At 42.6% G+C, this 25,342-nt stretch overlaps 1 protein-coding gene across 1 annotated transcript in view; it reads right to left on the bottom strand.

The window, feature by feature from the left end:
* adcy2a (adenylate cyclase 2a) overlaps positions 1 to 25,342 on the bottom strand; it is a 34,330-nt gene that overhangs the window by 2,682 nt on the left and 6,306 nt on the right. Inside the window, exons 3-23 of the mRNA XM_057045143.1 lie at positions 21,194 to 21,355; positions 14,687 to 14,836; positions 12,119 to 12,267; positions 11,880 to 11,991; positions 11,661 to 11,788; positions 11,269 to 11,427; positions 11,054 to 11,186; positions 10,712 to 10,888; positions 10,561 to 10,604; positions 10,348 to 10,428; positions 10,187 to 10,256; positions 9,928 to 10,025; positions 9,689 to 9,773; positions 8,062 to 8,199; positions 5,792 to 5,911; positions 5,509 to 5,693; positions 3,852 to 3,936; positions 1,449 to 1,607; positions 528 to 674; positions 320 to 430; positions 62 to 176 (exon numbers count right to left, since the gene is read on the bottom strand). Of these exons, the coding sequence (XP_056901123.1) occupies positions 62 to 176; positions 320 to 430; positions 528 to 674; positions 1,449 to 1,607; positions 3,852 to 3,936; positions 5,509 to 5,693; positions 5,792 to 5,911; positions 8,062 to 8,199; positions 9,689 to 9,773; positions 9,928 to 10,025; positions 10,187 to 10,256; positions 10,348 to 10,428; positions 10,561 to 10,604; positions 10,712 to 10,888; positions 11,054 to 11,186; positions 11,269 to 11,427; positions 11,661 to 11,788; positions 11,880 to 11,991; positions 12,119 to 12,267; positions 14,687 to 14,836; positions 21,194 to 21,355 (2,608 nt within the window). The remainder of the gene's footprint in view (positions 1 to 61; positions 177 to 319; positions 431 to 527; positions 675 to 1,448; positions 1,608 to 3,851; positions 3,937 to 5,508; positions 5,694 to 5,791; positions 5,912 to 8,061; positions 8,200 to 9,688; positions 9,774 to 9,927; positions 10,026 to 10,186; positions 10,257 to 10,347; positions 10,429 to 10,560; positions 10,605 to 10,711; positions 10,889 to 11,053; positions 11,187 to 11,268; positions 11,428 to 11,660; positions 11,789 to 11,879; positions 11,992 to 12,118; positions 12,268 to 14,686; positions 14,837 to 21,193; positions 21,356 to 25,342) is intronic.

Here is a 25,342-nt window from a genome sequence, read left to right as displayed (position 1 = left end):
AAACAATGATCGGGGGAAAGCATGGAGATTTCTTCGCCCGTTAGCTCAGTGAACAACTCACCCACTCGGAGCCTGAAATCGTTGAAGGAGTGCTTGTTGATAACATCCAGCTTCCCCACTAAAGCAAAAGCGAACTCCACCATGGTCCCAATGTGCATGTACTGCCTGTCATGCTCCTGGAAAACAGCAGGAAACAAGACATTAAGGGGCTTCCCAGACCACAGCCTTCCTGAGGCTATACAGCTGATGTAACTCTAAAAAAAACTCTCAAAAAATCTAGATGACATTTTCGATTGTAAAGTGGGCGCAGTTGGCTCACCTGTGATGCGTACTCAGGTCCGGGTGATGCATTAAGCCCAGTGGCAGCCATATAAGTGCTGCCAATTGTCTTAATCTTTTCCACGCCACTGAATTTCGGCTTGGACAGCAACTGCACACAAACACAACCACCCAGCTCAGGAGTCAAGACAAAGCTCTTCATCCAGTTATCCAGACAGCTCTAAGTGAGAAGGTTTTTTCTTTTTTACCTCATCAAAGTCAGCAATGATTTCGTTGAGGAGCCTGAGGCACTCCAATCCTTCTTTGTTGACGTCAGATTCGGTGTAGAACTCTTTAAAATCTGGGATGGAGGCAAACATGACGCACACCAGGTCGTAGGACTGGTGATACAGATCCTGCCAGACAAGGCAAAGAGAAATAATGCAGATGTGGAGGGGGAAAAACATGCAGATACAGAGAGTGGTGTAAGTTGAGCATGACTCAGCATTCTCTGCTTATATTAGCACTACAAAAACGTTGTCAGCATAAATAAAAAGCATCGACAGGACTGCACAGACTTAGGCAAGCACACGTGGAGAGCCGAAATAAAATTGGCAGTCATTTCGACCCCTACCCTCATTAAACCCCCTCTAAAGTGCATAAAACCAATCCTTTACCACTGGATCTCAGTCAAGTGTGGGAATAAAGTCAACTGCTGACTCACCAGTCTGCTTACTTTTGCAGCAGGAGCAACCTTCCCACATTAGTTCCAAGAGCGAGTTTTCTATTCATTACACAGGTCAGACGGTGTGAAGAACGTGCTCTCGCTAGTAAGTCATTTTTTTCAGGTTTTGTCTAATATTTACTCTAAAAGTCCCATCTGCAAGATGGGTTTTAACATGAACTTTTATTAATGACTGCAAATTGGTTTTCATTAATGCTTAAATTCAACAGTTTGTCCAAATATAAACACTGACAGAATGTATACACGGGATCAAAACAAACCAATAAAATAATCAGTATCAAATCAGGACTATTTTTCTGGTTTGTGGGTCAGTAATTGCGAAGTGTATCCCCAGTTTATCATGCCAGGGTGGACCGCTGCACATAAAACCCACATCCATCAAACCCAACCCACAGGAGTCTTACAGTGATGTCGAGGTTGCAGAGGGACAATCACGAGCTCCTACCTCGTTTTTCCAGTTGCGCGCCAAGAAATGCTCCGCCACGTGTGCAGGCAGGACGTTCTCCAGCAAAACCCTGTTGAGGTTCTCCATCGTTTCGATCTCCTCGCACTCCTTCTTAAACTTGTTCTTCCACAGGAAGTCTAACCTACAGTAATATTCATTCTGTTACAAGAGGACACAGAGGTGAAGAGTCTGAAGGTGCAGCTGTATAGTTTGCTTCCATCAAGTCACAGAGAGACACAAACATTGAATCCGCGGAAACGGAAGACTATCTGATGCCGGCTTCATGGGGTCGTGCGGTTATTGATGCGACTATGGTTACATGCAAACATGTATAGTTTGTACATCTATAATTTCAGCCTTGCTTTGGCATCTGCCACCCAAACGTGCAGCTTCTTGGGTTCTTGCATTGCTGCACTGATGGCAGGACAAATGATTCTCAGCAGCGTATCATCTGCACGTCACGCTCCATCCATCTGCCCCCCCATTTTGGTCTCTAAAGCAACCCTTTCCCAGCTCAGCAGGGTGTGAATGAAAACATGACTCGTGAGGTCAGGGAGCTTCCACGGTCTGTTTCTGGTCATGATCATGATCACAGCAAATGCTTCTGCTACGTCGTTACTCTCCAACGCTATCCTCGTCTAGCCTCATGAGGTTTATTTGGGAAACTTGAAGATGCTAAAGCGACAAACTGGTTCCACGGAAGGTGTTTAAACAAGGATTTCTAAACTTCGTGAATCTCCTGTTTGTACACAAGAGAATAAACCCAAGCCAGTGCACAATGTGATAAAAACATGCATAGTCTCTAATCAATCAAATGAAAGTGATCAGAAATATACAATAATGCAGTTTAAATAACACTGTCCTGGTCCTACAGTTAACATCCGCTCCATTAAAAGTCCATTCACACAAAGTCATTGGTTCATGGTTAGAACTCAACATGTAAACACCATGGAATAGACAGGTCCTGTCGTTTAATCAGCATTTTGATGCTGGAGAATGAATATTTGAGGCTGTGACCCCAACAATGACCCCCAAATTATCACTTAGTCTGCGCATTTATTATGAATGTGACAGACAACTCTGTCAGCTGGGTGATGCACAAGCCGACTCCAGGCTAAGCTTTAGTCTGACAGGAGTGAGAACATGTTGACATCAGAGGACTTTTTGTTGAAAACTCTACTGACAGGTGCACAATTGCAACCAGGGCCCCCAGAAAAAGAATCTATATTTTTTTTAATTCACATTGCTACAAACAATATCCAGCTGCGAAGACTAATATCCAGCTGAGCTGGTGTATTTATAGGTTCAGTATCCTTTTCTTTTGGGGTGACATCTTTGCTCACACCTGCGTAGTGTGCTTTTAGTGGACACATTCGAGTCCCTGCAGGGGGAAACAAGCAGCCATGCTGTTATTCCAGCAGACACTGGAGCCCAGGGGATCAGCCGCATCCCATTTAATGATAAGCTGTGATGTAAAAAAGGAAAGAGACGCACAGGGCTCACAATGAAGACCAGTTTAACTGACTGGCAGAGGAGAGCGCTGATGTATTCACAGGAGTTGCAACACTTTCTTTTTTCAATTATATGCAAAATGATTGCTACTTTCAAAGCATGGACGGCTTCTTTGTAACGCAGCGGCCCACATGTCTCACGCGGCAGCAGGCACATGCTGCCGTTCTCCGCAGCTTCATCTCCCTCATCCCTGAACTTCTACACTAGCAAAGTCTTTCCTGGGAGAGTTGCTGAGCTACAAAGAGACTGGACCAGTTGGAATCCTTCTCTCTAAAAGATGGTGCCAAGCAGCTTCTTTGCCTGGAGCTTGCTGGTAATAACCTTGTGTATATATATATATATATATATATATATATATATATATATATATATATATAGATATATATATATATATATCTATATATAGATATATATCATATATATCTATATATAGATATATATCTATATAGATATATATAGATATAGATAGATAAAATGTATATATATAGATATATATATATATAGATAGATAGATAAAATGTCAACAGCAGTATCAGGAGCTTCTTTCTATGTTTTTTTTTTTTTTTTTTTTTTTATTCAACAGTGCAGAAGAAATATGCAGATGCATAATGCAGATGAATTACTTCTAGCCTGGCCGGGCTGTGAAACAAACTCAACTGCGTGCATATGTGGGAGATGCAAAGAAAACATGGTCTTAATTTTGATAATGGTGTCAAGAAAAACAAAGGGTGATTTAGAAACTCTGACTCAAAAATATTGGAGGGAATAAACAACTCCGATTCAAAAACAAATCAACAACACTGAAATGAGCACATACACGATCTAAATCTTCCAGCAGAGCAAAGCAGCCGGCAGACAAAGACGTCATCGTATGATTATATTTGGACCTACCTGTCTGGCAAGCACAAGCAGTGTGATGAAGAAGATAAATAGAGAGATGGAGCCCATCGTCTTCAGATCTTTGAAAAGTCCTGGTCTTGAGTGCCCAAGAAACAGGGAAACAAGAAAAGATAGAGAATGATAAGCCTGAACATGAGCATGTCCTCTTTTTTTTTTAAGAGGGTAGAAGGACATTTAATGAGACCCTCAGATTACAGCTGTCTGTGATCAGTTAGCAGAGTGTTTGGTTCCAAGCTGTCGCACATTTAAAACTGTCACTTCTGCTCCGCTTTGATGAGAGCTTGTTACTTGTGACTGAGCTTGTCTGCCGGACCGTATCCAGGAGAAACATTCAGCATCAAAGATATATATATATATATATATATATATATATATATATATATATATATATATATATATATATATATATATATATATATAAACACTTGGCGTTCCCGATCTGCAAAAGATTCCAGACAATAAATCCTCTGCAGATTTTTGACCACTAAAACACAGCACGTGTGTGGCCCCTGACTGCCTTAAAATAAAAGATAATGGCTTTTTTTATGCTTTAAAAATCATTGGGATCAGAGGAGTTTGCCGCTATTGAGGTTGTGAATGTGTGATAAGACGAATATGTGAATGTTGCACATTTTGCATATTAATGGATTCTTCCTCTTTTCTGGGTCAGGGCTGAGCAGACCAGGCATAAAAACAGCCTCCCAAATTCTGCCTTCACCTTATTACTGTGCTACGCAGATTACCATCATGATTATTATTATCATTATTATTAGTAGTAGTAGTTTATATTATATTTATTGCATTTGTTTCTTATATATGTAAATTTTGTTACTTTGTTAGTCTCAAGCATTAGATTTATTCTGTTTTTTTCATATTCTTTCCACATTCTTTGGCATGGCTAATATGATTGCTCATGTGCCATCAACAAGGACACAGAGTGCACTTTTGGGTGCATGCATGATGAGATATGTCTTTCCCTGCAGTCCTGCATATCTGCCTCGATGCTGTTGGCAACGCAGAAAGTGGAGGAAGCAGAAAAAGATGCTCAGACAAAACATGTTTGGGTGAGGGTGTGTGCACGACCTCGTACTGGCTTACTGAAGAGTTTTCAACATATTCAAGGGACTGAAAATGACATGTACTACTAATTATTGGCTGTACATTTTTAAATAGCTTTCCGCTCTATTGGTTTAATATAAAAGCATCATCCAGCATACACCTTCAGTTCCTGAGGCCTTTTTGAGGTCCATTTTTTACTCAATGCTGTCATGAATGCATTGGTATACCTTTGTAGAGCTGCACTCTGTGGCTTTCAGGGTCTCTGAGCGCAAAGTGGGAGAAAGCAAGTATGAATTTGGTGCTGTCATTAAAAATAGCCAGCTCTAATGATTCCCGCCCATGAAGTGGATGCCCCTATTCTTGAACCTGGCTGACCTGAAAACAGTCCTTGAAACAGCTTCTTTGTTTCATTTGCCATGCTTCCTTCTCTCTGTACTTATCGCTCTATAAATTTCCCCTGCTTCTCTCAGAGGGCCATTTAATTAATGACAAATTACAGTCAGCACTTCCTTCAACACACTCTCGGGCACTCTCAGTGCCTCTTTAGCGCTCTCTTGGACGTTATGGATATCGATCGCCGTGCACCCACCTGTCCAATCTCTCGGCCTTGTACAGAAGCCTCCGATATTCATCCAGCAGGAAGGAGTGCGTGTGTAAAATGATGATATTATAAACCACAACAGCTGTCAGCATGATCACCATCTTCAGCTCGTAGTTTATTCTCAGGAACACCGAGCAGGAGATGAGGCCCAGTATACAACTGTAAATTAAATACTAGACAGAAACAGAGACAAATGCGATTCACTCAAATGTTGAGGAGACTGGTTGGTGTTTGGAAAATTATAGTTAACTTTGTGGTCATGTTCACTTACAGGAAGGTAGAAGTTGTTTTTTCCTGTGGAGGAAATTAGCTGTCCGTTTGGGTAAAATTGTGTTTCGTTTGAAGAATTGTGCGCAAGCATGGGATGCAACAAATTGTCTTCCAAAAAGAACTAGGAAATAAGAACAAAGTCAATATTAATTAAGGGTTTATCACGTTTGTGAGGGACTCTTAAAGCAACCTCTTAACCACACAGTTTGGACGCAAATCATCATCAATCTCTCGCTGCATTTTACCTTGTTCAAGCGACCATAAAGCTGTCTGTTGGTGTTTTTTTTCTCTTTCTTCTTAGAAGTACAACAACACTCTCTTTAGAGGCCAACAATGGCAAAAATTCAATCCTGTGCTTTAGGGAGAATGGGCAAGCTAATTTGGTTAATATGCCCAGAGCGAGAGAGCCGTGCCAGGTTCAAAATAAGATTATAATCTCTGGAATCGATTTGTGTGAAGGTGTAAACCAGGGTCCTGACACCAGCTTTTATCATGCACCCTTCTCACAGGCCTCAGGCTGCAGTTTAACCTTTAACTGGACCTTTTCATTCATTTCAACGGGACCAAACAGACACGTCTACTAACTGAAAGAAGCAAATAAATGCATTCTCTTTTCACAGAAAATAAATGGTTTTAGTCGCTGACAAACAGTCTCATTTCCTCTTCCTTTGCGACTCTGATGTGAAAGCCTGTGTGGGATTAACAGGTTAAACTGTTATGGAGCTGGAAAACACTAACATTTGTAGGTAGTTTATCGGCACAAATAAAGGAGTCACGCTCCGCTCCCACAGCCCTCATGCAAGGCAGCTTCAGGATAACATGCCAAACAAAACCCTGATTAGATTTTTTTCTCCCCCAACAAAGAAGGCATGGCTTCAGATGTCATTTTTGACATGAGCACATCATTTCTTTTGTCATATTGCTCTTTTCATTTCAGTGCTGTTGTGTCGCTCCTTTTCGTCTCAGTGAGGTGGAAATCAATTTCACCGTGTGTCACCGTGAAAGATGGCTCAATTCTTAACATGGAGCCTGAGGACAGAGGTGGGGGAGGCTCACTGGAGGAGCTGTGAGTGAGGACGCGCATTTGTCTGGGTAGACGTTTGGTTTTATGACAAAGTTATTAAATACGGACAGCGTGTATACATTATCATCCGAGTGATTAATAATGGATTATTTTCCTTGTACATTTGTATCCTCATCTGGCAGATCTACAAAAAAACCAAAAAAACCCCAGTTGCTTTCACACATCTTATGACTCTGACCCAATGATGTCTCCCAACCTGCGTCCCAACGACTGGGAATCGAGGCAATTGCAAAATCAGTAAAATCGTGAGCCATCAGGCCGCAGTGGGCATTTAAGCAGCCTTTTCTCGCCAGTGCACAGCATAAAACCCATCCTACAGGATGATTATAGGACTCCATTCAGCACTTTCGTCGCAGAGTATTAAAGTCATGCAATCAATTCCTGTGAGGATTGTTCTGTGATGGGTTTTCTGCAGGTCCTCGGAATGATATTCTGTCTCCCAGTTATACAATGTGTAATATGTGCAGATATGTGCTCAAAATGTTTCTCATGACACATTGCCCACCATTTCTTGTGATCATTGAGATGTTGAGATGACTTGAGTCTACCTTTGGGACATTTAATGGGGTAAACATGGTTTAAGATGACATATCAGATAATGTTCTCCAGAGCATAAAGATAGAATTCTAAAGTTCAGATGTGGGGAGAGCTACAGGAGCATTTCTTCTGCACTGATGGCTCCAAAGAGCACTCCTCCATCATTCTGAAATAGAAGATGTTTTGAAACAACCAAGACTTCTCAGAGCACACTGGAGAAAAGAGTCTTGAGATGTGACCAAGAATCCGCTTGTGGCATCAAATCCAAGAGAATGAAGGCTGTAATTACCGGTAAAGGTGCTTTAACTAAGTACCTAATAAAGACATTTACAACCATTCTACACTCACTCTGTCCTTCCGGGGTCTTGGACGCAGATTGATGAGGGAATATTTTAACCGTTTTAGGCCGCAACACAATAAGATGAGTCTGAAAATGTCCCCAATGCACCGAAATTATGTAATCTGATTATCAAAAACTGATGTCACTTTTGCCAAGCTATATAAACCAGAAGAAGTCACCCCAGTCACTCATTGTGACAACATATTACATTCCATTACCTTCCAATTAAAAAGGCAAAGACATCTAATATTATAGTTCATGTTTCAGTGATGTCTTTCCCTCCCAGCAGAACCAGCACAGGGAAGCTTACCATGTTAAAGACGGCCATTATGAGTATTAGAGCTGTAGTTGTCATGGTGAGAGTGATACGGGGCCAGGGCTTGTTGGCAATAATGACTGATGACCTCAGCAGCCACATCCAAGACGTGGAGGTGCTTTTACTGCAGTGCTACAGGGACACAAACACAGAAGAGCACAGCAGCGCATAAATGTTGTGCATGGCTCCGAGTGCACACAGTGACTCAGAGGCTGAGATAGTACTGTAAAGGTTGCCGAAGAAACGCTACAAAGAAGAGGCACAAGCACCAGCTAAAAACAGGATATTACATTATGGACGAAGAGTTAAAAGGAAAGTCTATGGAAAGGGTTAAAAAAGACCAGGAGAAAATCCAAAAAACAATTTAAACTGCAATTATTTGGATATTACGATAAAAGCCGAGGCAGCCATCTTTCATCTGCCACTTTGCTAATTATGTGTCCTGAGAGGACTACCTGGCAGGAAATGGCACAGTGGCAATACGATATTGATGTTCATACACCGGTACTTCATTTTCAGTGATGCAAAACTGGTATCTTCTTTGTGCTGGTTACAGTCGATTGCCTTTCCCTCTTTGCAGCGCTCCCGCCGGCTCAATGAGCATGACTGAGAGACAATGATGGTAAAAGCCAAAGTCATTTACTCCATTATTTCAGAGCAGCATCTGAGCATCGCCGAGGCTAAGTGGATGTGACAATGCAATAGCTCTGGGATGTAGATTAAAATGAGTCGTGAGTGAGGATGGCAAACTGTATTGTGCACCGGCGGGATGGTCCTAATGGCAAAGTTAGCGGGATTTAAAGAGTTTGATTTTAAAAACAGAATGTCAATGAAATTTTCATTCTTAAAGAAGAAAAGTGAAGCAAACAACTCTTTTATTAGCAATGCTTGGCTTTTTTTAAAAAGCATCCACAATTAATGCATCTCCAACAATGACCCTGTTTTGATACTGGGAAGAATTTGTCAGTTGTCCTATCTAAAAAAAATGTTTTAAAAGCCAGGATATGATTTAGATTAACATATTTTTTTCATTCAGGGCGGCGGATGTGCTCTTGAAATGCAAAGATGCTGCACAGAGGAGAGCATGCATCCCAATGAAGGTCTCCATACAAATATGTGAATACGAGTAAGACGGAATCCTGTCAAATAAGAGGACTTTGGGGGGTTTAAGTTTAACTCTCAATCCTTGAGTGACATAGAACACTTGAGAACCAAAAGTACACTTTCAGATGCAAAAAAGATTGGAAATAGTGGGTTATACAGTATATGCTTGCAGCATTATGATTTATGAGGCTGCTTTAATAATTTAAGACCACCCCCCACCGACACACACATTTGTACTTCTGTCTTTATGGGGACATTCATTGACATAATGCATTTCACAGCCCCTTACTTTTACCCATCACTTGGACAAAATCTCCTCAGTTTTTAAGTTCTCAGGTTCCAGCCAAATTGTCGCTTTACCAGTTAAATGCTTACGCTGGTCCCCGCATGAAGCGAGCTTGAATTGTGCAAACACACGTCAGACAGAGATGTCTCCACCGCACATTGTTCTGGTTGAATGGGATAAGAAATGTTTTAAGGGAGAAACCCACTCGTTGAACTATATTGATTTACTCACCAGGAAGTGTCCAACGAAGCATATGAGGAGGATCATAGATAGAATGAGAAAAGCCACTCCGAAGGATATTCCCAAGACACTCGTCCTGGAAAATATTAAATGTCACCATTGTGCCTTTTGGAGAACTTAAACTCACGGTGTTTTGAATTATGCGATAGGAGCAGGCCATGGCGAATGTCTTAAAAATGGATGCATGCATTGTTCCTCTGAACCAGGAGTGAAAGACAAATCCCACGTACTTAGGAAGGACAAGAATCTGCACGATGAAAATGCAGAAGAAGATCAAATAGGCGCAGGTAACGTAGTATTTGAAGGCTGGCAAGGTTGTTGCTCTGTACTGGAAGAATAACAAGATAGTTTCGTTTCAAGCTCTCAAAACGTTCCTCACCCACACAGATTAAGTCAGACTGTAATTGTTTAGGTAAAACAAGAAGCAGTAACAATGTTCTCTCATTCAAAGATCCTTCTGACATTTCTATTCAATCAACTCCACTTTACCTCCTTCTCCAAGGATTTGTTATGAAAGAATAATGATATTCTCTGGATGTCCTCTGATTTCAGCCATTGCCTAAAACAGGAGATATTAGAACAAGTTATATGATCCAATTAATTGCGTTTGTGGTATCAAATCTCTTATTGTTTTTGTTAACGAGCCTCACTTTTGAGAATTTATCCCGTCGAACGTCCTGATCATCCTCTCGTTCAGTTCTTCTTCAAACCGTTTCTTCTGAGACTTTGTCCTTCAATAAGAGAGCAGAACTGTCTTTTAATTTCAAACGGTAGCCTGTGGAGCTCTTCTATCGTTTAGCATGTTGTGATCTGTCTCTGCGCTGTTCAAGGATGCCTGGTGAGCTCTAAAACGAACAGCTTGCCTTTCTGATCTCCTCTGGAAGTGAAACTGTCCCATTGGCACATCCTAGAAGGATCCAAAGGAAGGAAAAAAGGTGAGAGAGGTTACAAGCTTCAGCTGCTATCGGATTAGTAATATCACAGCATATGGGCAGAAAAAAAAAAATGACACACAGCGGTGTTGATCTTCCCATTCTCATTAGTCATGCTGTCTCTGTGGTGCAGGTTGGCAAAGGGCTTGGCTGCCCCCCAGGACTCCAGATAGCGGGTCATTCTGACAGATGCTCTCATCTTTGCTCCATCCAGAGTATGTCTGGCGCGGTAATGATGCTGCGGGCTCCGACGTTCCACCTGGACAGACATGAGAAGGGTTCTGTTTACTGCGCTGTCAAAACTTCCTTTGTACAAAGTGATATGGAAGCTGCCACCTCGTGCTGGTGATGTCATTTTGAACCACAGTTTTTTTAACCAGTAAACTTTCTCTGTTTTAAAGTCTTCATTAGCATACTGTGGTACCTTTGGATTGACGACCAGATAGGTGATGACACCGTGCTCCTTCAGGTAGGGGTCTCTTTCTTGTCCGTCACCATCTTCCACCTTATACGCACCATTCAGGTGCTCCAGGGTCACCGAGGTGATGTGAACTCTCCTGTGAAGAAAGACGTCATACATTGTTGCCTTTTGATCTCCGTTTTCATCGTGATTCTGGTTTCAGCATTCCAGTCACTCACCCTGGCACACCCCCCGCTTCCATATGATTGGCCAGTGTGACGTCATGTGACCAAACATCATACTGCCATTTCTGGAGTCCGATCACCCCGCACAGAACATTTCCCGAATGCACGCCCACACGCATGTTGATGTCAACCCCAGTGGCATCCCTCACTTTTCTGTCATGGAAAACAAGTAGCAAATGTGGAATGTGTGTTCCAATTATGTTGTATTTGTACGCGTATATAGAGAAGTAAACAATTTAGGAACACGTGTACATCAATTTGTCGTTTAATTAATTGGCTGTTTGTGGTTGCTTTCGTTGCTTAAGTCTAATGTTGAGTGTCGTTCCTATCTCACTCATAAATGTTGTGAATCAAAAGTAGACAAACAGAAGGAAAAATGTTCTCACTTGATGGCCTCGCACATGTCCAGGCCCATCTTCACACAGTTATTAGCATGATTCGGCAGAGACTCCGGGAGCCCAGACACGCAGTAATAACAGTCACCCAGAATTTTAATTCGCATACATTCGTTTTCCTGCACAAAAAGAGGTCAAATGTCAATGTCAGGACCTATTTATTTGCACATTAGTGTTCATTAAAAAGCCATAAACACACAACGTAGTCACCTTTGCAATTTGATCAAACTTGCCAAACAGCTCATTCAGCATGTGTACGAGTTCTCCGGGGGAACAGTCACTGGCCAGCCGTGTGAACCCCACAATATCAGCATAGAGTATACTGAAATCAGAAATACACGACCATATAGGACACGTAAAACCTTGGGTATTTTCATGTAATGTGTGCAGAATGTAAATAAGGGAAGGCCTCATTGGCCAGAAGCAAAATAGGCAGAAATCAAACCTGCCTGACATTGGTGTGTCTTTGAACGTAGAGGTTGTGGAAATTGTTTGTGTTCTCCATCTGGCCAAAGTTTGGACCTTTGAGTCTCTGGATGATTTCCGCCTTCATTACGCGGGCAATATGAGCCGGTAGCAAAGACAGCAGAAGGCGCTCCTGAGCACAAAAGTAAAAACCAGGAGAAGAGGTTCATTCAGAAAATGCTAAAGAAACAAATATCCCTCATTGCAGATGTGCTGAAAGTCATTAGCATAAACCTTGAAAAGGAAATGACGTACAGCTATTGTCATAATTTGATCATTCAGTAAATTCATGAAACGATATCTGCGGGTTAATTAGGGTGCTACATGGGCTGTATTTGAGATACCTTCCAGGATTTCCAGGAACTTGAAGGCCCGATTTATTGTGCAGTTTATTTTTTTCCCACCAGGGCTCCACAGGACTCCCCATTTACCAGGGATCATTTGGTGCCAACATGCCCTATAATTAGGAAATAAAACTTCTCCCGGGGTGCGGAGAAAAAAAACAAACAGCAGCAACACTCATTCAAGCCAAAGTCACCTCCAACAAGTATTCTGCGGTACCACTGATCATCTCCCAACACTGTTGCCGAGGCTCAGAGTGCTCACTGGACTGCTTACAAACACAGGCATGAGACAGGATTTATGATGAAATTTCATAGTCCCAGTCGGACCACTCATATTGAAAATGGATGCACTCAAAACACCGCAGGGTGCTTTGGATAAAAGCGTGCAGCAAACAGAATAGATTATGAGTGCCTGGGAGACGTTTGTCTCTGCACAGTTACTACCATCTGTTGCAGGCCACCACACCAGCAGCACCAGCAGCACCAGCACCCAGGGGCATCTGTGAAAAGGCTCCACCTGGAGGCATTTTGGGCATCTCTTATAGTAAATGCGGCAACACAAGGTGGATTCACCGCAGGGAGAACCGGCTCCTGCCTCCACAACAACAGCTGGATTCAGAAGATTCATCTGAGTGAGCAGATAGCCACGAGCTACTAGTGCAGCAGCTGCAGTGGGGGGGAGCCACTGATGGTCGCAGATTAGTGCTGCGGCGGCAAGCTTCAATCAGCATCTAGTTAATCTTTAATCAACACTTGTTTCTCAAACGTCGTGCTGCTAGTCCTAAACAGCATTAATTTCACCTCTATTAATTATACAAATCACTTCCAAACATTACGCACAGCTTGCAAAGAGATGTGGGGGGACTGGCTGACCGCAAAAATAATTTAACCCTCCACTCCACATGAATGGCAGCAGCCCTGAAAGTACATCCAAAACTGTAGCTTTTTGCAGTCTACCTCTAACTAACTTTATATACATACTATATTCTTTTATTGTATACCCCTGACTGAAGACGCACGTATGCCCACACCGGCCGGCTGTTACGTAACAGATAAAACTTCGGAATAATAAAATCCGCTGCAGTGGAAAGCTCCATCGGACGTAATGGAAAGAAACAGACATTACTTATAAAAAGAGCTAATTGTGCACGCTGATGCGTCAGCAATTTGCCAGGAGTGCTTTCATCTGGATGTTGTCTGTTGTTGCCATTTAAAAGTTAGGGCTCCTCAATCGAGCTGGAAACCTTTTGAACAAACTTCAAACCTTTAATCCGTGTGATCCCAGAACGTTTCAATCCAATTATGTCTTCAGAGCAACTGTGACATTACAAGAGGAGGTAAAGTTTCTCTTTTTCTCAGGAGCTGGGTCAAGTCCTTTTAATGGAAAGGAATATCCATCTTGTAGCGGATGGGGTCGGGAATCACTGCACCATAAGAGCTTTGATTCATCAACTCAATGAAGGGACCCTCAAATGTAGATCCAGTCTCAGTTGGTAAACACTGGTCAAACCATGCAAGGAATCCCAATCAATAAGCTACTGCACAGTCTGGCTGGTCTTAAACAAGGCCGGATGGGTTTATATGTGAGGCAGAAGGGGCGGAGTCAATCAGAAACAGGTGGAAAACATTGAGACAATTAGGTGAGCGGGCTGGAACCAGCGTGAAAAACCAGCTGCATTAAATGCAAGGCCAGCACGAAAACATCCACAAAGTGACTGAAGCGGACAGGATGATTGATTCGTCATACCTTTTTCCATATTTTCATGTCACGGGACGCTAAAGAGCTTTTAACTAGGCACGTGCAGCGGCCCTCAGGGACTCTAAGTGGGGTCATCAACAATTCCCTCCTCTTGCGGAACATAACTGCTGACACCGTTCCTCTGTGGAGGCAGTTTCTTGCCAAAGCTAGCCCAGTTGGGAACTGACGGAGTCAAATGGATTTCATGAGTCACACATTTTAGCGTGTCACGTTGTATTTTTGGCTCGGCATCAGCTGTTTTGCTTTGAATCGAATACCTTGGAACTCTCCAACTGTGCCACAATCTTATGTCATAATTTAATGCAGCAATCGTAATCGCCACAGGCGCACTTATCTACGCTGCTCGTTCATCAAAAACCCACTCCAGACAGTGGATCACCGTTATTTTACACCCTCGCATTTTGCTCATGGCTGACACACGCGCCTGTTAGCTTTGGACAACGCTTTACCTGCTGTCTCTTCTCAAATTCCAGCTTGATGGGAGATTTGATGCAGTTGCAGGTGTCCTGGTAGGTCTGTTTTAGCGCCAGCTCCATGAGGTGCTTGTGGTACGCTCCTGCCATGTTGCCACACAGGAAAATGATAATATTTGCCAGAATCTGTTCAAAAACAGAGGAGAGAGAGAAAAACAAGAATGTTGGGCCAAAATAACCTTCATGTGAACATTTTAATTATTTCACTATAACTGTACAGACACTTTATCATCTCCATGCTGCTGAACTGTGACAGCAAGATAAATCAGAAATACAACCTATGCCCTGTAAATAAATCCAGTTGCCAACACAGTGTCTATAAAAACACTTTACCTTGAGTTCATGTTGAGCCCACACGAAGCCTATCTGTTTCTTAATTACTGCTATTAACATCACATCCCACTGCAGAGTCCATTTAGCCGTGGCCATGAATGAATGACATGAATGAATGCGTGCTGTTAATTATTGCCACCCTTGAGTAAGGATAACGTGTAATGCTGTGTTTTAAAATCGATGTGTGTGTGTGTGTGTGTGTGTGTGTGTGTGTGTGGTGTGTGTGTGTGTGGTGTGTGTGTGTGTGTCGGGGGTGGGGGCGAGGCTGTGTCCGAAATCACTGGCAAACCTTCCTGGTAGTTCATTGGTTCTAGTTAGGCACATTTTAAACACATGTATTATTTAAAATTCAAACTTCCTGACACGGTCTGGAACAAAGAAGTGTTGATGATTCCATACCACCGAGGCTCATTTGGACTAACGAGCAGTTCTGAGGAAGCTCAGATTGTTTCTGTCACCGAGCAGTCACACAACTCATGAGAACCAGCCGATTTAGCACTCGGTTTAGCATAACTGGGTCTGATTGTCAACGTTCAGGTTCCACTCCACGGGACTTTTTAAAAGACGGCTCATCTTTGGAGGTCAACCTAACTGCTTTAGAAGCGCCAAAAATTGACAAAGAATTTGATTTTCCTCAAACTGTACGCAAACTTTCTTTGTGAAGCTTAAATGGTCGAAATTCATATCTATTCAAGAGTACTCAAACTTAGCAGCAGGCATATTTTTCATAACTATCATGGATTTTAGCTTACACGGAGACCTTGTGTGACCCCAAAATGCTGAGCTCAATAGTTTGTGATAGAAAGCAAAACAAAGGTTTAATGTTATCTCATCACAGTCTGATTTTCGCTCCTATCCAGCATCACGGTGAACCTGCCGGGACACTGAACACTGAAATCTGCTCTTTTCAGACACAAATCTGAACAGATTTTCATCACAGCACCACTAAAATGAGCTTTTGGCACCAGCAGCAACAAAAAGAACAGCAGAAGTGGATATGCATTCAGTTTTATTTTTAACTCCAGTTTGATTGATTTTTAGTTTGTTTGAGTGGGTAAACCATTTATTCGACTGATTTGCTCTGTGGCTCGCTGCCTTTGCTGGGAATTTATTGCCGCATCTGAACGACACCGTCTATAAAACTCAAAACGATTCTCAGTCAGCATTACAGCAACTTTTCCTCCAGAACTGTGCACCGAAGTGAGGGAGAGGAGAAGTCGCTGAATTAGTCATTAACTCCAGCACAACATTCGGTCAATCGGGTCAATTCTGAAGCAATGGATTCAAGTCAGCCGACCTCAGGGGAGACACAATCTGACCTCGACACCATTGTCATTCTCTGCGCCAACATCTCAATTTCTTTGTTACAAAACAAACGGGGAAAAAAAGAAACAAAAGAAAAAGAAAAATATCTGAACCTGAGGGGGAAATATTTCACGATTTATTTAAAAAGCTCCAATATCTCGCTGACAGACCTGCGTGCAGTGTTGCATATAAAGTACTTCATATCTTTAAATCAGCTGGATTCAGCCAGAAATATAGGAACGGCCTGCGTTCTTTGAAGGCAACAGCCTATAGAGGAGATTACTTCCAGCAAGGATTCGTTGCCAGATTATGTTTAGATAGATCTGCTACGATGCGCCAATAAACCTCAGCTTTCTGTGAGAATAATCCAGAGCATCTCACAGGCGGCAGGGTAACGTGTGTAAATTATATACAACTTGCTGTATTTGCAGGCAGAGATAGGAGAGGCTGATATCTTATGTTTTTCTGATGATGATGATGATGATGATGATGATGATGATGATGATGATGATGATGATGATGATGATGAGCGTGGTGCTCTGGCTTTTACGGATGAAGAGAACAGTCTGGGGTAAATCTCAGGATGCAGGAGAAACATGTAGGCATTGTACTCCCTGCAAACAAGACTGCTGAATACATTATTTTAAAATATCACCCGAACAATCAATCCGCACCAAATTAAGAGCCTTTTCTCCTCTTCGGCGAGTGTGCTGGTTCATTAATGAGTCAGGACTGTTAATACTAATGGCCTTGACAACATCGACTTGTCAGCATGGTTCCTTTTCATTTAATACTCCCTGGGAAGCTTGTATGTGCAGTAGAACTATGCACATGTTCATAAAGTTAATGAGACATTCATGAATGCACAGCAGTAAAAACTGCTGTGGAAAAATATTGCTGACTGAAAAATAGTTGAATTCCGTGAAATCCATCAGAACGTAAATTCATAATTTAAAATAGGGCCATTTAGACTGGTCCTCACAACTTCAAAGGATTTAAGGTTAAAATTGGGTTTAGGTTAGGCTGGGGGTTAAGATGGGTTAGGCCTCGAGTAGGCACCTGGGTAATGTAATGTATTACTGTGTCCCCACAATGTCATATGGGGGATGTTTTTGTGTTGGGGGGGTTTGTGTGTGCATGTGTGTGTATGGTGATTACTGCTACAGCAGGCTGAATCACTACTTTCTGGCTTTTACAGTAATAGTCCCTTTTAGCAGAGACAAACCTCGCACAGGACCACGAGGGGACGATCCTACTGGTGATGGAAGGACAGATGTAGCAAAATCACATGCACATATATCACATATTCCAATAAGCATCACAAATTTAGCTTTTTAAATCTACTCTATTCCATGTAGTGACTTGACTCAAATGAAAAAACGCTTTATTTTGATGAAAGAACAGCTACAAATAATGTCTGATGACAGTTTTATCACTCAACTCTTGGCAAAAGAAAATGTCACAATAGATCTACTTATTCCATATTGCTGAAGATTAATATATTTCTATTAATACCCAGTTAATATTACTGTACATTTCCTGGAGTAAAAAGAATCTTGGGGATAACATGACATCAACAGTTATTCCATTGAAGGGTAAGGATTAGATAAGAGTATTACCAACGTGTGTTGAGTAATACAGTGAACACCACGACAGATGGTGCAATTAGCCGGACGCAGGCAAAACTAAGTTGTTCTAACGTGATAATTTGAACACAGTGGTTGCCACAGGAAAAGTAGTGCGGCGCTCATTAAGCTTCCATGCCACATTTTTCCCCGGCAGATTGTCATATTAAACAATGACCTTTACATCCTCAGCTCTGAACACCGCTAATGAGCACCGCGTTCAGAACAGCGTCTTATCCACCAAACAAGTGCAAACCTGTGGGTTTCTGTGCTGCCCGAGCACACACGACCCAAAAAGGGGTTGGAATGACAATGGAATGAGAAAGGGAAAAAAATAAACCAAAACAGCCATGTAATTAATTAGTAAAGTCAGGTGACGCGTCTGGCGATGTACCTCAACCAGCAACGCTCTGCAGAGCAGCAATTCCATCGGACCACCTGTCCGCCAGCTTCGGTGTTCCCATTGGAACCGCAATTCGTCTGCCTGTCAAGGGATTGGACTGACAGCCAAGAGGAAAATGCCTGCACACTCTCTCCATCCAAACATAAACATGCAATCCAAGCTCTTCTGCAATTTTCAGTCAATTTTGAGTTTCACAACGATCGTGTAGTTACCAGGTTGAGGTTTATGGTCAGAACACTTGGTTCTGATTAGCTGCCAGATAAAGACGGTTAAAAGTAGAGATTATAAATCCATTCCGGTGTCTCGTCCTCTACCCCCGAGCGACACACACGAGTGGCCTCTGAACTTTAATAACGCTCTGAAGGCATCACGACGGATCATTCAGTCTCACAGCTGACTGACTGTTCAACTCAATCAGACTGAGCGAACCCAGAAGCTGTTTATTTGTTGAAGCACTGAGTCATGGACACCGTGATATGGCTCGATGGCTCGACGGCCGCCTTATTCAACATCCTGCCCTGTTATGTTTGCCATTTATCAACTGTATGCAGTTATTGACTTTGAAGCATGCTAGATTGTTAGCCGTCTGGTTTATAGCACAGCTAAAAGCTTCTGGTGGTGAGGACAAATTGTATTTGGACAAAACAGATGGAAGGATGAGAACAAAGAGAGGAAGTGTAGTTCAGGTCAGCACACAAGAGAGTAAAACAGGAAGCTTATTAAAATGGTAACACAAAAGCCCAGGATTTTGAGCATTTATAAGGAGAAGTTGCACCTTAAGGTAATATATTTCCGATGTGTATAGAAAAGACAAGACAGTCAAACATGAGCTTTTCTTAATTAAAAAAAACTTTTAACAAATAGACAGATTACAGAGAGTGGAAATTGTCTCTTTTTATGTCAATACGCTTAGCAAAGCAAAGCATTAATCAAGCATTCCTTTCTCCGTCCCCTCGAATAAGAACACATCCAATGTCTCTTGCTGAGTCAGCATGAAATGGCCATTTCAACCTCAGAGTAAGTAAACAAGTGACTGAACAAGAGGAAGATGATATTGAACTTCTGCTCTAAGAGAAAAAAGGGAGGAAATAAAGAAATAAGAGCTTTTTCTATTCCACAAAGTGGTTTAGAAAGGAGGAGAGGATGCCCGAGACAGCACGCTTCTATCCTTCCCCAATGCTGACCGTCCTGATGGCTGACGTAGGTCCAGCACAGGCACCTTTTTCATAGTTTGTGGTTGTGTATAATGCCTCCAATAAGCAGATTGCCCAGAATCATAAACCAGGTTTGGGATGAAAGAGAAATGCCCTCAGACCTCACAGACGCTCTGCCTGATGCTCAATGCATTGTGTTCAGAGAGACGTGCGTAGCCGTGTTTAACAGAACAACAAATTAAGCTTGTCGCATTGGAACAGCTATTTTTAGAACTCAATTCTCTCCATTTTTGGGGAGCAGCCGGGCAACTAATTAAAAACAAGCTGCAAACGCTTACTTGGTACCATAGAAAGATTTTTATCTTCTTCACCACTAAAATGTAAAAAAGCATCTTCACCACCCTTGACCACCAAATGCTGCTGGAAGAGAGCAGGATTAGATGTTGATGTGCATCAGTTTTGCTCTTTCTTCATTCATTTTGTTGCTGCGAGCACAGATGGGAGAACGCCTCGGGTTTCACGATCCATCCCTCTGAATGAACTTGTCCTACAGACGCCTGATTACGGAACAATGAACGGAACAAAGTGACGACGGCTACCTGCAAAATGAGGTCTGGGCTCTCTCCTAATTACGTGTTTAAGATTCTTCGGGTGGACACGACATCAATTACAAACACTGTGACAAAAAAAAAAAGCAGAAGTCTGATGAGTTTGCGGATGCGGTTTTAAAGAAACAACCTAACTTTCCCTCATGGGGGGGAGGATATTTCACATACATGCAACCACCACCTGGTAGGTCCGCGGGCACCATACCCACCGGCCCGAGCTCGTCTTGGAGCGCCACAGACAAACTGACGGGAAACAACAATGCTGCACGGGAGTGATTGACAGCACACAGCGAAAACACACAGCGGCTGGGATTTGGCAGAGTGTGTGTTTACTCAGGAGTCCATTGGCAGTGACACATCGTGCCTGGCAGGCCGTCTCCACTGCCGATTTGGTATCAGCCTGCCTTTTCCCAACACTGCCTTTGTTACGTGACACCCAGTTTTCCAAGAGTGGGGCACCAGCAATCCAAGTATACCCTTTATAACAATTCAGAGTGTGACAAGCATGCATGGAATATAAACAGAGAATAAAGGTCATCTCAGCGGGAGAGCGTGTATGAAGAGCTTTGGGAGTGATTCAGATTGAAGATAAATCAAATGAACTCTGACCCCCGCAGAGAAGCTTCCAGTTTCTCACTCCAGTGTCATCATCCTCTTGACCCTGATGTGTTAACGGCTGACAGAAAAGATGTAAAAACTAAGAATGCTCTCATTCATTTCCAAATCGCTCATCTGAGCTCATGCCAACTGCCCCAATGTTTTGCTTGAAACAAGGATGCTGCAGGAACCACGGTGACCTTTTCTGAAGTCTAAAAAAATGCATTAAAATTTCCATCACTCACTGAAAATGCAAACTTACCCCAACTTTTAAGTGAAAGGTCAAATGTGTTTGCATGCGAAATGCAGAACGGAATAATCAGACTCCATTTTATAAGCAAACTGTTCGAAACATTAGATTGAAAGGAGTCAGAAAGTGCCCAGCAACATTATGCACGGTGGCTAAATAAAACGTTCTGGAATAAGTGCACGTTTTGTAAGAAAAGAAACGCTTCTACCTGCCACACCACTGGTTCCATGTGATCGACTGTGAGGGAGAGCCAGACGCTCAACACGAGGGTGTGAGAGGCAGAGGTCAGGACGCTGGCGATGATGGCGTCCCGCATGGAGAACGGCAGCATGGTGTAAACCACAAACACAATGAAGAGGAAAAACGACACCTGCGGAGCGATAGAGAGAGAGAGAGAGAGGTGGACTTATGAAAAAAACTGCAGGGGAGGCAAACAGAAAGACAGAATCCACAGATAGATGTGTCGGGCCTTGGAACACGAGACATCACAGCACAACTGCGTGTTCAGTCTAAGATTTTTTATCCACAGACATCAAACGAGTGCAGAAAAATAAAACATCCATGGATGCTGCCATCAGAAAACAAAACATGCGCTATACTGTAATGCTCTCATTGTCTCTGATAGTAATCTGATAGCATATAGAGCATTTCCTTATTTAGTTGTGCTTTTTCCCCGACACACACAGACACACTTAAATAATCCTCCTGCTGTCCCGGTTAAAGGAGTTCCTCTGGTGTGTGGACAGAAAGGGGCCAGTGTCCTCAGCCAACCAGGTGCCAGCTAACCTTTGGTGGGTTGTTTGTGGGACGAGGCTGCAGGGAGCCAGTGAGAAGGAGGAGAAACAGTGCTTCTTCTGTAATATTCAGGTGGAAAAAAGAAAAAAAAACCTCCTAGCTGTTTTCATGTAATAAAGATGGAAATAATTCCACTCAAAACAAGATAATTCATTTCCAAATTCAGAGGGTTCCTATGTTAGTTCGAAGAGAGATAGTTCGCTATTTCTTTAGCATTTTTAGTATTTTTCTAGGGGGGAAAAACACATTTTAATCAAACATCCTTTCATAGCACAGCAGGGGAGGGGGCACTTAAAAAAAGTCACCAGCTTTCAAAGACTGACCTTGTTGTGTGTGTGTGTGTGTGTGTGTGTGTGTGTGTGTGTGTGTGTGTGTGTGTGTGTGTTTAATATTTGGTGATTGTAAGTAGTATAAGACATATTTTACTGCAGCCAAAAGAAAGTGAGTTCGGGTCAAACGTTCATCATGAGCTTTTGATTGAGTTACGCAACACGTCTGTCACAGTGAAGGATGTCAGCCTCCCATACGGAGACTTCTTTTGAGAAAATGTCAGCAGCACCTTGATATGTTGACAACTTAATATATAACTGGCTCCAATCAAAACTACAAACCACTTATTATAAGGAGGTTTTGTAGAAAGCATCTAAAATGTGCCCTTAGCTTGTATTCATTTTAAAATGTTAATATACAGTCATACAAACTATTGTAAAGTTTATACTGACTTTTTAAAAACTTATTTTGCATTTATTTTTGGTTGTAATTAATAGTGAGTGGCGATGGTGGATTTAATGGTAGATTACGGGTGGACTGGCAAAAATTTAGGATACTTTTAAAGCTTGCCGTGATCCAGTGAGCCATAATCAGTCGTTTTTTCCGAATCGGGGGTGAACAATAAAGTCTATTCCATTTATTTTCAAGAGAAAAATGAAAGGGAAAAAGCACGAAACACATTTTAATTCCAGGACGAGCTGTTTCTTTCCGCTTTCCCTTTAAAAGCTGCAGAAACGAATGAAGCAATTTCTTAATTTAAGCAGAAGCAGTCGCGGAATCGTTGACCTTTCTATCCAACCACACTGCTGCTGCACAGGAAGGATGTCTGTTTGCTGGGCTGAGAAAAAAAAGTCCATCTAAATATATAGCGCAGTAATTATAAATGCATACATAATTCCGAGAAACTGCTGGAAAACAGTCGTTTGGCTTCCGCTTGATGGACATATAATTAAGACTTCTGCGGGAAATTGGTGAGAACCCATTTTCTTTACATGCTAATGTGATGCGGCTGCATCGGCCGAGCTTCAGTCCCTGTTTAAATGAATAATTAGTCAAAACCTGCTGTGGGAATGTCTGCAGCCGACGGGAATTGCTCAGTCACGTGCGGAGCCACGTCATACATTATTTCACAATGGATGATGGAACTGCAACGTGAAACATATGGAGAATTAAAGTTGATTTTAGGACTGAGCCAATACCAAAATCACCTGCAGCTGTCGCCACACCTGAGCCAGAGCCAGGTGGATTTCTCATTCCTGCACTGGCACAAGGGGTAATTAGTCAGCGCGCAAGGGTCAGCCCCTCGGTGGCCACTCCAATACGTGACCGTTTCTCCTTTCCGCAGGTGCCGCAAGGTCACCTCCGCTTTGACAGATTGCCACGGATTATCCTTATTGGCGGAGCTGCGGGGAGGAACTTTAAGTATGGACCCGTGCAGCCTATTGGTTCAACCTCCGCTACAGGCGTCACAGTCCGAGGAGCAAACCCAGCCAAAATATACAGTATTGATTTTCAAATGCAGTTCGACTCAAGCTGTTAATATGTCTACGCAATTCAATAGGGTTTGCAATAATCCTCTTTACACGATGGAAAATATTATTTTGACTATCAATAGAAAAGGATCCGCTCCATTTTATAAACTATATATGCATTCTTAAGCAGGGAGGGGCTACAATCCAGAACAAAGTCAACCCTTATTGAGCATCACAGCTTCAATATCTGGTCTTAACTGATACTGGAAAAATGATAAAATATTCTACTTAAATGATCCATAACTGTCCTATTTCTTGATACCAGGGACCAGATTCTAGTGAGTGCAGGATTTTCTTATGACTTTTAGCAACATGAATTAAGTTCTATTTATGCAGCTGTGCTTTAAAGGAGGTAGTTGCAAATGCCACAGTGGCATTTAGCAAACTGTTAAAGCAATGCTTATTAACAAAGAAAAGAAGGTAAAATAATCCCCACAGAATCTGTTAAATATAGATAGTCATCATCTTAAAAAACAAAATAATTGTAACGTAATCCTGTGCTCTTACAAACAGAAATGTGATGGGGCTGAAGACACCTGCTGACCTGCACGTCTGATCCTTTACAGAGTCATAAAGCTGCAGCGGGGGGCTTCCTTTACAGTGACCAAAACAAGTGTGTAAAGGCTTTATCTGGCCGTGAAGACAAAGCTTTATGTCCTTTATGTGGCCAACGGTGGAATGAATCAATTCCTTAATAATGACACTGAAGAGAGCTCATAAAACAAATTATAGAGAAGGAGTGTCAGATTACATCAGGCTTTTTGTCTACGGTGTAGAGGGGGGATTAGTTTACAGCGTGCACAGTGTGTGTGTGTGTGTGTGTGTGTGTGTGTGTGTGTGTGTGTGTGTGTGTGTGGTGTGTGTGTGTGTGTGTGTGTGTGTGTGTAGCCTGCCGGTACATACATTCCTTGAAAGAAGGCAGCTGTGCATTTCTATGGTCAGAGTAAAAATGCAGACTTGATTCCACAGCGCAGGTTGACTCAGGAATGAAATGGCTCCAAAAACCTGCATTCATCTACATTTCGCGGCACACACTCGTCTTGTCTCTTTTGTGTGCTAACAAGAAAATGCTCGGCCGGGACGAGCCAGAGCAAAGATACCCTTGGGGCTCCACCAGACAAGCTTCAATGGAAGTGATATTGATTAAATCCGAGCCAGCATGAAAAGGACGAGGGCGGCGGTTGGTTGGTCCTGCTCTGGACGATGTCCCTCTGTTTTATACACTGGTTTAATGGTGACTTAAGGGGGGGGGCATAATGGGTTGAAGCATTCTCAGTCCAGGGGCTTGCTGTTCGCCTTGTAATGGGAGCAGGAAGACAAAGCAGGTCAGATGCAAACTGGGAGAGGCTTGAGGGAATCATCTGAGGTGTCAGCTGACATTGGGGCTGGGGGGGCGGGGCGGGGCAGCTGACTTAGCTGGAGATTGTAAGAGGATGAATTTTTGATGCCCGTCTAGCCAAAAAAGACTACATTTGCCCTTGCTGTCGGGGGCAAATGTCCCTTTTCTCCTTGCCTGTCTGGGTGTTCCTCTAAACAGCCTGTCAAAAGGGTGTGGGCCTGACCTAAGTTTAACACCCCCTCCACCTCTTCACCCTGGCCTGGTTTTCCATTTGCTCCTCTACTTCCTGAACCATTCCACCATGCTTAACTCCTTAGTGTCTAATAAGACTCAAAGGGTGTGCCCGAGCCCCTCCGGGCATGTCCGTGACCGATAGAAGAGGAGGGAGTGGGAGTGACAGAGCAGAGGAGAGGAATCGCAG

Source organism: Takifugu flavidus, chromosome 10, assembly GCF_003711565.1.
Source record: "Takifugu flavidus isolate HTHZ2018 chromosome 10, ASM371156v2, whole genome shotgun sequence".
In the NCBI taxonomy this organism is placed as follows: domain Eukaryota; kingdom Metazoa; phylum Chordata; class Actinopteri; order Tetraodontiformes; family Tetraodontidae; genus Takifugu; species Takifugu flavidus.
The sequence above is the reverse complement of the archived record's forward strand: the minus strand, read 5'-3'. Positions and strand labels throughout refer to the sequence as shown.